Source organism: Triplophysa dalaica, chromosome 11 (genome assembly GCF_015846415.1).
Source record: "Triplophysa dalaica isolate WHDGS20190420 chromosome 11, ASM1584641v1, whole genome shotgun sequence".
Classification (NCBI taxonomy): domain Eukaryota; kingdom Metazoa; phylum Chordata; class Actinopteri; order Cypriniformes; family Nemacheilidae; genus Triplophysa; species Triplophysa dalaica.
The window spans coordinates 5,675,803-5,690,883 of NC_079552.1; the positions used below are offsets into that span (position 1 = coordinate 5,675,803).

Consider the following 15,081-nt stretch of genomic DNA (forward strand, 5'->3'; position numbering starts at 1 on the left):
GATACGTTGCTTGGTAACCGTCTAAATTGATATTCTTGAGTCGAGCTTTTCGCGTGATAGGATTCGCCTGGTGGGCACCGCCTATTGCTGCAACCAATCGGGAAGGCTTATTAGACGAACGTCTCTTTACGTAATGCATATTCATAAGGAAAGCCTTTACTGTAGTAGGATCGGGATGGTGTAGTGGGATGGGCATGAGAACTGGGAATGCTGAGCGCGAGAGGGGGACGTTTGCGCAAGTAGCGGAAATTGGGCAAGCAGTGATCGTGGGCGAGAACGAACCGATCATGATTCGGTTATTGTTGTTTTGCACAATTTTGTGTCATCCTTTATTTCATTCCCAACTTTACATCACTTTGTCTCCGTGGCAAAAAACGATTAAATGGTTGAGATAGTAGTGGTTCACAACCATTTTGACTTCAGGACCACTTCGAAGTTTATTAAGACCCCCTTGTCGGCCCTGGCTCCCTGGTAGAGGAACCACAATAAAAAGGTTTTGCCATTAAAAGTGTATTTTTATCGGAGGGATTAGGGTTAGTATTAAGCGTTCAGGTTAAAATTGCAGGGTTTTTTGTTTACACCTGAGTTAATTCCTCAATTGGGGAAAGCAGTGAAGGGGAAACTAACTCGAAAAGAAAGAACAAATGGTGATGGTTTCAGGTCATGACCTTGTGTGAAATTCACAAGGGCGTGAGAATACACAAACTCACTGCTGAGTGTGTTTGTCTTCATTTTACCTTTGAGGGGAAGACATGTTGTATGAGATTCCTCGTAATGAGTCCTTAATGTTAACGAATTAATAAATGTCCTGCACTCAGATGGTTAACGAATAATAACTGTGGGGCAATGAAACATACAAATTGTTTGTTTAGTCGCTAATCTGTCTTGAATTAATGAAGAAGAAACCAAGCTTGTAAAATGTTATTTGACCTGTTAAATCACTTTTTGGGGTGTCACTCAGAACAATGAAATGAAAACAGATTTGTGAAAACTGAAAGATAGAATTTTCAATTAAGGTGAACTGTTCCTTTAAGAGTTTGCATGGCATGTTGGGAAACACAAGGTTCATGAGTTTTTCAGGTTTGAGTTCTGATTGGGAAAATGTGAGTAATGTTGTTGTTTGTGTTGCAGAAGAGGATTTAAGTAAATATTTGATCCTGTTTGGGTTTCTGTGTGCAGTTTGGAGTTCAGCGACACGGCAAAAGAATGAAAGCATCATATTTGGTTTCGCTGAAGACCAAGCGTACAGTAGTCACACAAAGGGTCAAAGACACAAAACAAAGAGCATTTGGGTTTGTTCATGTGATTTACACGTCTCTTTCTGTTCACACACAAACAAACCAAATTAATTTAATTAATAAAATACTGTATCACCATTTTCACAATTCCAATGCCTGTGCAAATATAAGGTTTTTTAAGGGATTTCTATTCTGTTGTATGCTTTAGTCTCTTGTTGCTATAGATTAAGGAGATTGTGTTTCTGTAACACACAAAACAACTGTTATTCATTTGTTGGTCTTAACCTGCTGAAACAGATGCCTGTAGATGCCTTTCAACTGTAAGAGTAAAGCTGTGTACATTATGTGTGACCTGAATTCCTGTGTGTTTGTGTCATCCCTGATGAGCTGGATTAAACCAGGTCTCTCATTTTTCACCTCACATGCGCAACAATTCTTTTAGAACAAATTTGAAAAAAATAATGCGAGTGAAAAAATGGTCAGGAAGATGTTTTTATATCCCAATCCCTATAGTAAAATATTAGCAATGCTTGAGGACATATGCTACCCTAAATTTTTATAAAGCGACGTTTTATACACTTCAGAATAGAAAGTGAGTCAGTGTCTGCTGTCCTAGATTGCTGGCGTAATCTAGATTTCTTGATGTTCTCACAGAAGATCCTGTTCTATCAGTAAGCATCTTATACAATTCATCGTGGAGATATTTACTGTGTCGCAGTTTGCATAGACACATTTACATTCACATAATAGTTTTAATACTTATCCAAGTACACAGACAGGTCAGGACAAGGTTAAGCATACTGAATGTAGGCATCATCAAAGAATCATTCCTGTTGAAAGGTGTGCATATCTCATTCATAAAAAATGCATGATCTGTCATACACCACCTTTAGGAGTGTACTGCTAAAGCTATTGGGTGACTCAAAGAACACATGTTCATATTTACTTCTATTCACAATTGCCAGCTGATCGGTTGCATCTGTTACAATCACACGTTCATTTTGTGGATCACCCGTTTTGGAAATGCAAAGACAACGTGTGTGTAAAATGACAAAGCAAGCTGATACACACTGGTGCTGCCGTCTCCTCCTGTGGCTCCAGGAGCAGGAAGAATAGTGGAACCTCAGAAAAGAAAACCTCATTGTTTGCTCGCAAACAATCGAGACGTTTAGAAGCCACAACAGTTTTCTCATACACAAACAACCTCAGCAGTGCACAAGTGTGGCAGGTTGTGTCTGTTGGTGAAGATTTTAACCCGCCAGTATCCCAGCAGCCCACAGCGATGTGAAGTTGTGTAACCACCACCGTGACAGTGCTGGTTTGGCAGAACAGAACCAAGACAAGAACCCTGATGGGTCACATTTCAGGCAGACATGGGACGTTTTAAGGAAACCACTTCCTTTTCCTGCATTTCCTCTCTTACCCTCCTTAAGTGCTGATAAAATCAGACACACTTTAATGCAAATCTTTAGTTTTTTCCTGCAGAATTACCATACAACTTTTGGGATGCTCATTTTATTTATTATTTATTCTAATACATTTGAATATTATAAAAAATATAAATTCAAAACTGTTTCTTCTTTAATTGGGTATAAACTTATTTTATTTAAACTATTTATTCCTCCTTTTATCATCTCCAATATTTTTATTTGAGATGAATCTTTTAAAATTTCTAATCTGTTTTTAAGCAAAATCTGACTTTGAGCCCACTGCAGGACTGTGAAACAGTAAAGAGCACAGCAAAATGCTAAATACATCCAGATGTTTTAGCCGTTTGTAACCGGAGACCACTGGCCCTAAAGAGAACCCTTAGACCCCATAACATACTGTACATTGCCGAAATGCAAACTTTATGGAATATTTAATTAAAGCAAATAGCTTTAATACATTTGAAGAGTTTGGGTCCAACATGAGATAACTCCGCTTAAAAAAAGAAAAGAAAAACATGTTTTTTTTATTGTGCATTCAATTAATATCATTGAACTGCAGTTGGTTTGTTTCGTTTAAGCCATAATAACAAAACAAAAAAATACAGCTAACTAACACAATAAAACACAATAAAAACATGATAACATAATAAACTCATTTTGGAAAAATCTCATTTTGGAACAAAACTCTTCATTTGTTTGGCTATTGGAATTAAATTTAATATGTTTTGCAGCCAGATGTTTTGTCTGACCTGTTTTCTGAGAAAAAAAAACCAAAGTGATTAAGTAAGAGCATCTAAATATGAAAGTGAAAGACCATGTTTATATTGTATTGTTTGAGGATCTTTTGTGTTTTCTTTTTAATTGTATTTATTATTGGTGCATGAAATTCCAAAGTCACAATAAAAAGATGGCTCTGTTAGTGCATCATTCGTTCCAAAGTTTCTTTTTTAAAGTAACACTTTATCATAAGGTGCTGTTTGTCAACAGTTAGTTTAAGCATTAGCTAACATAAACTAACAATGAACAATACTTCTCCAGCATTTATAATTTCATGTTAATTTCAGCTTTTAATACATTAATAAAATCAAAATTTGTCACTGTTAACATTAGTTAATGCACCATAACATGAATAACTGTATTGACATGAAATAATATTAACAAGGAGTATAACATTTGAAAAACTAAATTTTTCATTGTTAATGTTAGCTAAGGCATTAACTAATATTAACCAATAGCACCTTATTGTATAACAGTGATACCGTAAAAATTACAAGACATAACGTGTTTCTGTGTGTGTACATTGTGAGACGTCGCAGGAAATGGGTTTGGGTGGGGTGGTAATATGGGGTTTGAGAGACAGAAAAAGTTCTAAATTGGGCACAGAAATGCACAATGTAATCTGTCTTTGACTCTCCTGCTGCTCAGCACTATACAATCTGTATTGAACAGGGAAACCAAGCTCTTTATTTTAAGAAGTATAATTATATACGGCAATGTCTTGCTCTGTTTCCTGACCCGGAGAGAAAATACAAATGAGATCTTAATTTTTTGAATAACTTACACAACAAGATTAGATAGAGAGCAAAATTAGACTTTTGCTTAAGCCTTGCTTCCAAGAGTTTTTATCAGAAGAATACTTTTTATTTTTAATAAAGGTGATCTCAATCATGTCTCCATGTCTTCCAATATACCATTTGATAATACCATAATATAAACATATAATGACAATACCATAGTTTATATGTCATCTCATGAATTAGTAGGAGAACCTCCGAGCAAGAAACCTTTTCCCTGGGTATGAAAAAAGAAACAGAAATATAGTAACGTTTTAGCGTTTGTTCAGATTGTGTATATAATCTCTAACAATCAAAGGTTGTTTTACAGTGAAGCTCAAAGGTTCTTCAAGGAAACATTTCTTTTCTTATTTTTTCATGGTAAAATAAAGTTCTGTGGAAGGTAAGGTTATACAGTCAAAAATGTTTCTCGTATGCATCCTTTTGCACATCTTAGCAGCTTTTATCTAAGCCTTACTCACAGAGAGTTTGATAGTGTAAGAGTTTGTCATGTCTTTCTCATGCACTGGAGGCTAAAAATGTGTGTTTATAGGAGTTAAAGGTCATGGGGATATAAATCAGACATGACCACATTCCATCCAGGAACACTGTGACTTCCACACCTGCTGGTTAAATCGTGTCCTCTGTCTCCTCCAAAACACAAAGCCACAGCTATGGCTTCACACACAAAGACCCGGTCTTGAACAATTGCTTTGCAAGGTTTTGATCATAGACATGAGCGATGTCATACTTTAGAGCTGGATGATAAGCAGCAAATGGAAGACGTCCACTAAAAAAAGCTTAATTCAAAGCTCCCTTCACAATTTTAGGATGTCTTTGCACCGCCCCGTTGCTCTGCACAGCAGTGGTGCGTAGTGACAATTACAGTAATTACCTCTAATGACAGTCCGCTCAAGACACGAACCTTCTTTGTAAACAACACATATGATTCCTCAAATTCACCCGATTTCTTTTATTATACATCTTAGTTTTTCTGCACTTTGGTTAAACCTGTTGAATTAAACCTGCATAAGAAAGATTTAACACACAATTTCTTAGACTGACAAAGCACGTTTTTCATAAAAGAAGATCATTATCACAATACCTTTGTATTATTTATGCATGAATTTATATATAATATGTCTAATAACTGAATGAAAACTCAAAAGCAATAAGATAAATATTTACACATAAACTTTGTGGTGATCTTTATGCACCATTTAAATTTCCATCAAACATCTTAAAATTGACGTCTTGAGTGAGGGAGATTACAAGTACGTGCACTGTCCACCCATTTTATCTTAGACAGCGGAATGTTTTGTCAACTTTGTCTGTGTTCCCGAACACTTTTTGTTTTGTATATGCAGTAACATAATCTAAACTGCCACAGACCGTGAACTGTTAGGGGAAAGTGTTTGGTTTCACACAGTTACATGAATGAAACATCAGATGTGTTGCACATTTAAATAAGACACATTTTAAGACACGCAAAACTGTCTAAATAAATGTCATTTAAGTGGTGGTAAAGTTAACATGTTAACCTTACCCATGAGTGATGGTTGCCTACTGGAATGTCAAGGCTGTCCCAATGTTTTTAAGATTGTGAACACCACATATATATGAATACAAACAAGTCTGGAGCAGCATTATCAAAATTGAGCATTAAAGAGGTTAGAACATCCCTGAGGACAGCAGGGAAGGATATCAGGCACAGAAAGCTCTTCTTTTTGTCTGTGTGTGTGCTTCAATATCAGACAATGTCAATGGTTATGCAACTATAAAAAGAAGTTAATGGCAAATATACCCTCCAGCAATGTGTGTACATGTATCTGATAATTGCGTGCTTCTCTTGAATTTCATCGTCATTGTTAAGCCTGAATGACACAAACTGACAGACAACAAGTAGCCTATATAAAATATGAAGCATATTTACAGTATACTGTGGCTTGTAACTGATAAGTATTTAAGGAGAGTTGTAATGTAGCTTTATGGAATAAAAAGTGAATAATAAAATATTCTCCTACAAAAGCACCAAAACTTCAATGAACGTGGAATTTTGTACAGATGGTTCAGAATGATCTAGAAACATGCTGGGTTTGAGCATTTCAGATGCAAGTACAGAGCATGTGTATGTGTTTCGTACAAAAGAACTCTCCAGATGTTAGTTCTGGATCAGTAAGCATGCGCCACCCAGCCCTGATAAACACACTGTGTTTAGACAATCCCTGAATCCTCCATAGACGCTTTGCAGCACTTCACATGAGGCCAGAACATTAGTTGTTTGGTTTAACTTCCACATCTATTCTGTTAAAACAGCCAGATTTAGGATAATGTCAAACATGTTATTCAAACACAAAATACTTTTCATATTCATCATACCTCTCGGATTTAGAGAGCCTAAATACATTTTTGTGTTTTTAACAAAGTTAAGACTCACAGACTTGTGAAATTAAACCAACAGAAGAGCCATGAAGTAATGGAGAGAACTCTACATTCAAGTGTTGAGTTGCAAAAACCTTTAAAATACTGCCCTCTACAGAATCTACTCCTCATTTACACATCATTTAGCTCAGACCAGACAATAAGATTACATATTTAAGTGTACATCTGTGCCACTAAAGTGAACCCAAACTAATATTAATCAACTAATATTATAATTACATTTTGTATTTATGTTACTGAGGTCTGGCCTTCAGGGCTGGCAATGTTGAACTATACAGTGAAGCCCGGTCCAATTGAAAGAGTATCAAAGGGGCAAAAACAGCTTACAGATAGAACATCGAAGGTCACTTCAGTAATGGAAACCCCCAACAAACATGGCAAGGCATTCAACACCTCACAAATTACAAAGGCAACAAGTCTTCAATCATCAGCAGCAGCGACGGCTCTCTAGCAGAGGAACTTAACCACTTCTTCTCCCTTTTTGAAGTCAACGTTGTTGGACCTGTGGTTGTACTGCTACAGTCCACTGTAAGGCTAGCAACCTTTATCACAAATAAGGATAGAAAAGTGCTCCCCAGTGTCAATCCCAGGTAGGCTGCCACTCCTGATGGCATTCAAGGGAGAGCACTCAGAGTCTGTGTGGATCAACTAGCAGAGGTATTTTGGAACATCTTTAATCTCTCTCCGTATATGTCCCTAACTACCTCATCTCTGCCACTATTGTGCCTATCCCAAAGAAAACTGCTATAAGAAGCCTCAATGACTATAGACCAGTGGCTCTTACCTCAACTGTTGTGAAGTGTTTTGAGAGGTTGGTACTAAGGCACATTAAATCATCACTTCCTTGTGACCTAGACTACCCCCATTTTGCATACAGAGCCAACAGATCGACAGATGATGCCTCCACACTGTGCTGAACTTTAGAGCAGCCGGGAACATATGTAAGGATGTTTGTGGACTTCAATTCTGCATTCAACACCATCATCTCCAGCAGAATGGTCACAAAACTGCTTAACCTTGGTGTAAATGATCACATATGTGTCTGGATAAAGGACTTTCTAACACACTGTCAGGCTGGGAAATTATCACTCCTCCACTCTGAAGCTCAGCACTGGAGCCCCACAGGGTTGTGTGCTTAGTCCTCTGCTCTACTAGCTCTACACCCACGACTGCACTCCAGCGAATTACTCAAATGCAATAATCGAATTTGAAGTCGACACCACAGTGGTGGGGCTGTTATCACAAGAAGATGACTCTGCCTGCAGAGAGGAGTTTGCTAAACTCTCAGAATTGGTGGAGAGGGGGACAATCTTTAGTTTCTTCACTGCACCAACATTCCCCCACTACTGTGCACTGCATAGTTCTATGTCTTTACTCGTACTTATTTACCCACTTGTATCTATTACACAACAACTTTCAGACCCCGGAGAAGACCTAGGACACGCTGGAGGGACTATGTCTCCCGGCTGGCCTGGGAACGCCTCGGTGTCCCCCCAGAAGAGCTGGAGGAAGTGTCTAGGGAGAGGGAAGTCTGGGCATCCCTGCTTAGACTGCTGCCCCCGCGACCCGGCCCCGGATAAGCGGTAGAAAATGGAATGGACAACAACTTTCATACCACAACATCCATTACTGGTTGTTACTCTCATCTATATCTGTGAAGGTTTAGCTACTCATGAATGTCCATTCACCTACCCTGTATTATATAGAGAGTACAGTTGTTGTCTACTGTTGTATTTTGCAAATTTGTGTACAGTTTGTATATGTACAGTGTTGCTATGTGTACAGAGAGAGATTAAATTCCGCTGTACAATGACAATAAAACTATTCCAGTCTATTTTATTCTATGATAAAAGGACTGTCAAATCGTGCAGGATTACAACACAGTATAGCAGCTTCAAACTGTTTATTAACAGTCCTGATTCACACCATTGCAAATCCAAAAACATCCCACACACTTGAAGCAAAAGAGTTGTAGGTGCAGACATTCACACTCCAGCATCTGTTGCTGTAAACAACTGAGCAACACATATTGAATTCTAGAGGATTAGTCTAGGTTAGATAAGGGTCAAAAAGCAAAAATCATGAGGATTTAGAAATGACTGCAAGTTAAAGTCTGAAAATATAAGAAGATAAAATATTGGAAGACATTTTTCAAAAAGAAATGGGCAAAATGTAACATAATACACTCAAATACTTCCACATATGACTGTGACATATGCAAAATTATGAACGTGGAAGTTAAAATGAACGGAACTCCCTGCCAGCACAATTTCTTAAGTGTAAAACTATAAGATCATCTACACGCACATATACAGTATTAAACAGGTGTTAATTCAGACTTTTTTTGTTTTTCAAAACCGCTACAATGAAAACCAAATTCAAACGGTATAAAGTCAAACTCAGAGGAAGAAACTGTTAAAACAATAGTAAATAGAATTCAAGCTTTGTAAAACAAGCATTCAAAAAGCTGAACTACTAAAATATTCACAAATTATCACAAAACCATTCAAATTCCAAAATGCTGCATTTGCAGCTGAACTGCAGAGTCACAGTGATGTTGTTGTTGTTTGATCTTGGTTAATTGCTCGGTAGACGTATGGGGAATATTGCAACTGTAATTTAAGAAATTCCTTAAAGATCCTTTTATTTTTTAGCTCACACATTCCGGACATTCTGCATAGAAAGGAGTGTAATAATAATGTGAGATGGGAAAAACACACACAAACCAGCGCCAGAAGTGAGAAAGATTCTAACCACGTCAGTTTTTCAGTCGGAAGTGACTGAATGTTTGAGAGGGAGCTATGATCTCACATGTGACATCATGAAGCTCAAAGAGTAATGCTATGGCAGCACATGTAGCCATTGCCATTGCGATGTGGTTTGTGTGATAGTTCTGTGCACAGTAATAGAAGCAGTTCCACTATAAGTGTTCTAGGTGTCCTCCTCTGTCACCCCCACTCCTCTTCTCCTAAGAGCATCAGCTCCGTCCATTCGCTTCCACACTTCAGCCTTATCTCCATATTCATCTTCATCGTCCTCTTCCTCTCCATCTGCTTCCTGCTCATCTTCTGACTGCTGCAGACGGACATGCCCAGTAGGTTGTTTCCCTGCACAAACACAATTACACATTATTCACTTGCTGTTTTATAGAAGAACTCTAGTTTGATACATGGTACTGTAAATACACAGATAGGTTCACACTTACTGTGGTAATAATCTGGTGAAAACCGCCGTGACGGGAACACAAAATCCGCTACGAAAACCAGCACCTGAGACAATACAAAGATGAGATTGGTCCAAGATTATACCTCTACTCTACAAATAAAAAAACTGGGGCAAACAGTACACTGGATTTAGCTTTTTTTTTATTAAAAAAACTGGATTAAGTAGATTTAAAAGGGACATTTTCTACTAAACTAACATCATGGGTTTTTTCCCTAAGATTGTCACAATCCATTCTAGAATTACTTTCTTAAGCAAGATACATGCGAGGCTACCTTATAAGTTACTTACTTTGTAAGTGTACCTATGAAAGCTTTACATTTTTGTCTAATTCGGCAGCTCATACTCACCAATCCAAGGGCCAACCCTGAGAAAAGTGTTGCCAGAGCAAATATTCCATATGAACCCCAAACTGGGACCCCTAGTTGCTCCGTTAAGTAATTATGGCAATGCTGAAACATAATAGTACTTTGCGTGATAAAAACAGAATGACAGCCAAAGAACTGTATACACACAACTTCTGCAAAAACTCTCAAATACATGTAAAAGCACATGTATTGTTGAAATAAAATAAAATAGCAGGTGTGGAGCAAAACAGAAACAAACACTCACCCTGATAAACATGGATAACTTGAAAAGGGCTGACATTGCACTCATCCTGAAAAAGATGTAAATAGTGAGTCCCAGAAGCATTGTAACAGTCTGTAACAGAACAATAATATATAATGTAATAATAAATGAGAGTATAAATTGTATGCAAACCCAAATCTGATCCCTATGGTGTTACACCACTCTGATGTCACACAAAACTTGATCCGAAACTAATCTAATCTACGGTTTAAAACCAACAGCAGCGTGCACACACAGTACTTACAGGATGGATGAGGGACCAAACCAGGAGGAGACCGGCTCTATACTCTCCCATTTCTTCTCATCAAGGAAGCTCAGGAAGTCATCTTTAGATCGGGCTCCTTGATATCGCCGAAACACGCCGTCCTTACAGCTGAAAAGCACACGCACACACACAGGACCCCCATTAACTGGAAGTGAAACTAAACCACATCGAAGGTAGTTAAAACAGGAAATGCTTTTTTGGTTATATATGGTTGCAGGTTTAAAACTGATGCTTAAATTTCATTTTGCATGAACACGAGACACCATCCAGTCTAAAGAATAAATGCAAGATCTGTGAATAGACTGAAACTCACTGATAAATAGTTGGAAGAGCTGTGATGATAAACCTCCCGCTCAAACCTGCACATAGAGAACCAGCCAAACATGGGACGGAGAAGACAACCAATAAAGTAAATTGAAATAAATCTACAAGAGGATGAGGGCAAATAACCACATACCTGGTTGCTCTGTGACGTCAACTTTGGCAATGTTGACTCCGATATCTTCACCCCATTCTGCAAACTCATTCCACGCGGTCTGCAGCTGCTGGCAGGCTGGGCACCATGGAGCAAAACTGGACGAGATAAACAAACCGCTTAATCCAATAACGCACCGGTAAAACCCAATCCAAAAGAGATCCACAAACACTGAGGCTTATATCGGATCTATTTAACCACCGTACTCTTCTCGTTGACAAGCTGTAACGTTAGATAGTCCGGATAGATAGAAGTGTCCGGATATTTCATCTAAAACATTTATAGCAGTGCACTGACTTCAAGACCACAGAACTTCAGCTAACCGACCCATATAGCATTTACATTGCCATACGCATTGAATTGATACAATATGGTTAAATACTCATTCAAATTCATGACATTTTCATACACATAAACCAACACACATACTTTTGCAGAGCTTAAAAGCATAACTCACAACTCGATCATCCATTCCCCCGTAAGGATTTCCTCCCAGTTTTCATCTGTGATCACTCTTAAATTGGCCGATTTTGCCGTTGCGGGATGGAGCATCACATGTGAGGCTATAAGCGCAAAAAACACACACACACCGGCTGTCATCTTTCTGCCTCTGTGTGTGTATGTGCACGCCAGGTTTCAGGAGCCACTGCCTCCCTTCCGCTTCCGCCTCCACTCTCAAACACGTGACTCTGATTGGCGGGGCCGCGCCAATGACGTTTTACGGCCAGAAAATGATACAATTGTAAGGCATGGTTTAAAAACGTTATTTCACCCACGTCCGATTGACGGATAGATTTGACTATGTACGTGTTTTGCCGCTTTGTGTGTGTTTTTACGTAACATAAAATAGGTAAAAGTCTTCCGTAGTCATATTTTAAGATACAATTTATTTTAATTTTATCTAACATCCACTTCCAATTTTGTGTAACCACTATGACGTATTTGTGTCGGTCAATTTTGAAAGTAACGTTACCTGAAAATTCAATGTTTTTCCCGTGTGTAAAGACAAACTGAAAACACAAGATGGCGCTATAAACTCTATATATTGAAGAAAATAAAGGGCATTCACTGTTTCTGTTTCGTCATCGAGCCATATATCTACGATCATTGTATACACTTTTGCTGAAAAATTTAAGTAATTTCCAAACAAAAGCATATTTACAACAAAATAGTAGGATCTATTATCTCTGAAGTCACATTGTGCACAAAGCGCTTTTTATGTCACAAGAGAGACACAATTCAAATACACATAGATACATTTTATAAATGACAGAAAGTTGTATGACGAACAAAGAATCGTGTTTATTTATCAGCATTCTATATTAAATTCTGTTTATTTATAAGTTTGAATAGTATCTTTCCTGTAGCTCAGTGGTAAACGCATCGCGTTAACAACGCAAGGTGGTGGGTTCGATCCCAGGGGATTGCAAATACCTATGTAAAATGTATAGGATAAAGCAATGGAAGTCCCTTTGGATAAAAGCGTCTGCTAAATGTAATTGTGAATACTTTTTGCTACACTGTGCTCTTCTGTATCAACACAAACATATATATATATTTCTTTACTGCTATGTAAAGGGTTTGTTAGTGTAGTTTGCTTTCATTTGAGCTGTGAGAGAGACAAACGATCACACAGTCAGAAACACTCTCAGAGGATGTTGTTATTAGTCATTCTCTTCTGACACTAAATGAGTGCTAATGACAGAAGTGATGTGATAATTTATGTCGCAGTGAAAATGTTAACATGCAGGGATGCTTATTTGCAAATTTGATTTAATTGTCTAAATTGATTTGATCCAGAAAGGGGTTGGGTTTAGAATATAAAGTCATGTTTGTTTGGATGACATTACATGAGATGCATCTTGTTTAATGTGACAGATATATTTCTATATAAAAAAATCTGAGTCATTTAGGATTTACATAAATCAGGGTATAAAACTGGATCTAGGACAAGATAAAGGCTTTTTAAAGGTAGCAGAATATATCATAAAATGCAATAAAAAGTTTTCAAAGGTGTTCTGAATTGATATAGCATTGTGTTAGCAACATATGATTTAATCCACACATCCTGTGAACAAAAAAATACAACTTTGGATAAAAGTGTCTCATAAACACAGAAATTGATGTTTCAATAAAAATAGAACAGAAAGAGGAAAAACATTAAACCTCGGGGCATAAAGTTACCGTTGCTTAAAAAACAATATGAAATCCGTTTTGACCATCTTCTAGCAGTCAGGTCGAGAGAGTGCTAGTAGGCCTCTGTGCTGATACAGGTCAAAAGATCAGGAAGCTTGAACCTGTAAAATGTCCACAAGTATTTAAGATAATATAATTCTGTGTGATTCTCAATTTCAACATTCCATCCGGTTATATCCTTTTATAAAGCGCTACGCAGTCACTGACGTCCGTACGCACACACATTCCCACAGAACAGGATGCACGTGGGAGGAGAGAAAACGCCAGAGACAGCTTCAATAGGAGTAGGTGGATAGAAAAATTGGCTTTTCCCTGTATTTCTCGTTTCCCCTTCTCGTCCTCTCTTTGAAACACTCTTGTACCTGTTATGCAAGATACTGCCTACTCTAAGCATCATAGAAAGCGCTTGTTCATTTTCATACCTGCCTGAAATACATCGTATGTTGTGTATAACGATGACTACCACTGTCACAAACATATGCAAATAACGACCATCAAGAGAAATACACTTTTACTTCATTAGATTGCATCACAGTGGGGATGAACAGCTTGTGCACATAAAAATGAACACTAAATCCACACACAGATTGATTCTTCAGACCCTGAATCTCTAGCTTATTTATGGTCCAATTTCTTGGAGTTCGACTCCTTCTGCATGGAGATTTTAAGTCTCCAAAATCTTCCAGAAGACTAAGGATCACTTCCTTCACCCCCATCCGCAGCTCCAGATGGACGGACTGAAGTGCCAAAGAATAGATCAAGAGCTGCTGGAAATTTACAGAACAGCTGAGAGTACAATCGCTGTTTCTGCTGATATACTTGGAGTAGTTTGAGTAAACCAGAGTTGATAATGTTAATGTTTGCAAAACCACAGGTCCCTAGTTGGCATTTTAAATAATGCAAAAATGATGTGAGAATAAGGAGGGCATTACTAGTGTTCAAGTTTCTTGTTTGTCTATTAATGTAGGACTACATTTGACCATCCTTTACATTAGTGGATATGAAAACATATATAGATAAATAATAGATAAAAACATTTGATGTACCTGATTTGGGAAAGGTGGAGAGTTTTAATCTGACATTCAATTCAAATGAATGAGATGGTGACTGGATCACTGTAGAGAAATGTACAGACTCTAACGTTCTTCTGAATTGGTGGTGGAAATATATAACCACTAGTCATTTTAATCGTTTTATATTTGTTTAAAAGTCCAAATAATCTTTTTGAAGATCTCCATGCAAACATGTCTGAATCTCTACTCGGAGTCTCTCCATTACAGGCCCCAGTTTAAAGCCTGCTCTGTGACCCAGTTACTGTCATAATAATAAAAAGTGATTAAGCCATTAATTTGTCCCCCACCAAATCTCTCTCACACAGATATTCACGAGAGAGGCACATGGACAAAATTCACATGGCTCTCAATCCACAGCCCTTCCCACACACACACACACAAATACTCACTCACCTCCACAACAACCTGAATACACCCACCCACCCACACTCTCCTCAACCCTTATACACTCACGTTTCAATCTACACATGTTTAAAACGCATGACACAATACAACACATAGGGCAGCACTTCAATTCAATAGCAGCTGATGGGTTGCACGCTGTGAAAATGATGTGA

At 37.9% G+C, this 15,081-nt stretch overlaps 1 protein-coding gene across 1 annotated transcript; it reads right to left on the minus strand.

Moving 5' to 3' along the window:
* Positions 1 to 8,551: 8,551 nt before the first annotated feature.
* On the minus strand, positions 8,552 to 11,915 carry tmx1 (thioredoxin-related transmembrane protein 1). The gene is made up of 8 exons (XM_056760780.1): positions 11,713 to 11,915; positions 11,238 to 11,353; positions 11,094 to 11,139; positions 10,760 to 10,888; positions 10,498 to 10,543; positions 10,236 to 10,337; positions 9,869 to 9,932; positions 8,552 to 9,770 (listed from the first exon to the last, which is right to left on the minus strand). The coding sequence occupies exons 1-8, from the start codon at positions 11,853 to 11,855 to the stop codon at positions 9,595 to 9,597; spliced, it is 822 nt and encodes a 273-aa protein (XP_056616758.1). The 5' UTR covers positions 11,856 to 11,915; the 3' UTR covers positions 8,552 to 9,594.
* Between the last annotated feature and the right edge of the window lie 3,166 nt (positions 11,916 to 15,081).

Coding starts and splice junctions, on each gene's coding strand:
- tmx1 (XM_056760780.1), bottom strand. CDS start 11,855: ATGACAGCCGGTGTGTGTGTGTTTTTTGCGCTTATAGCCTCACATGTG. Junction 11,354..11,712: donor GGGGAATGGATGATCGAGTT/GTGAGTTATGCT, acceptor TATCTCGTCCAG/TTTTGCTCCATGGTGCCCAG. Junction 9,771..9,868: donor TTCACCAGATTATTACCACA/GTAAGTGTGAAC, acceptor GTGTTTGTGCAG/GGAAACAACCTACTGGGCAT.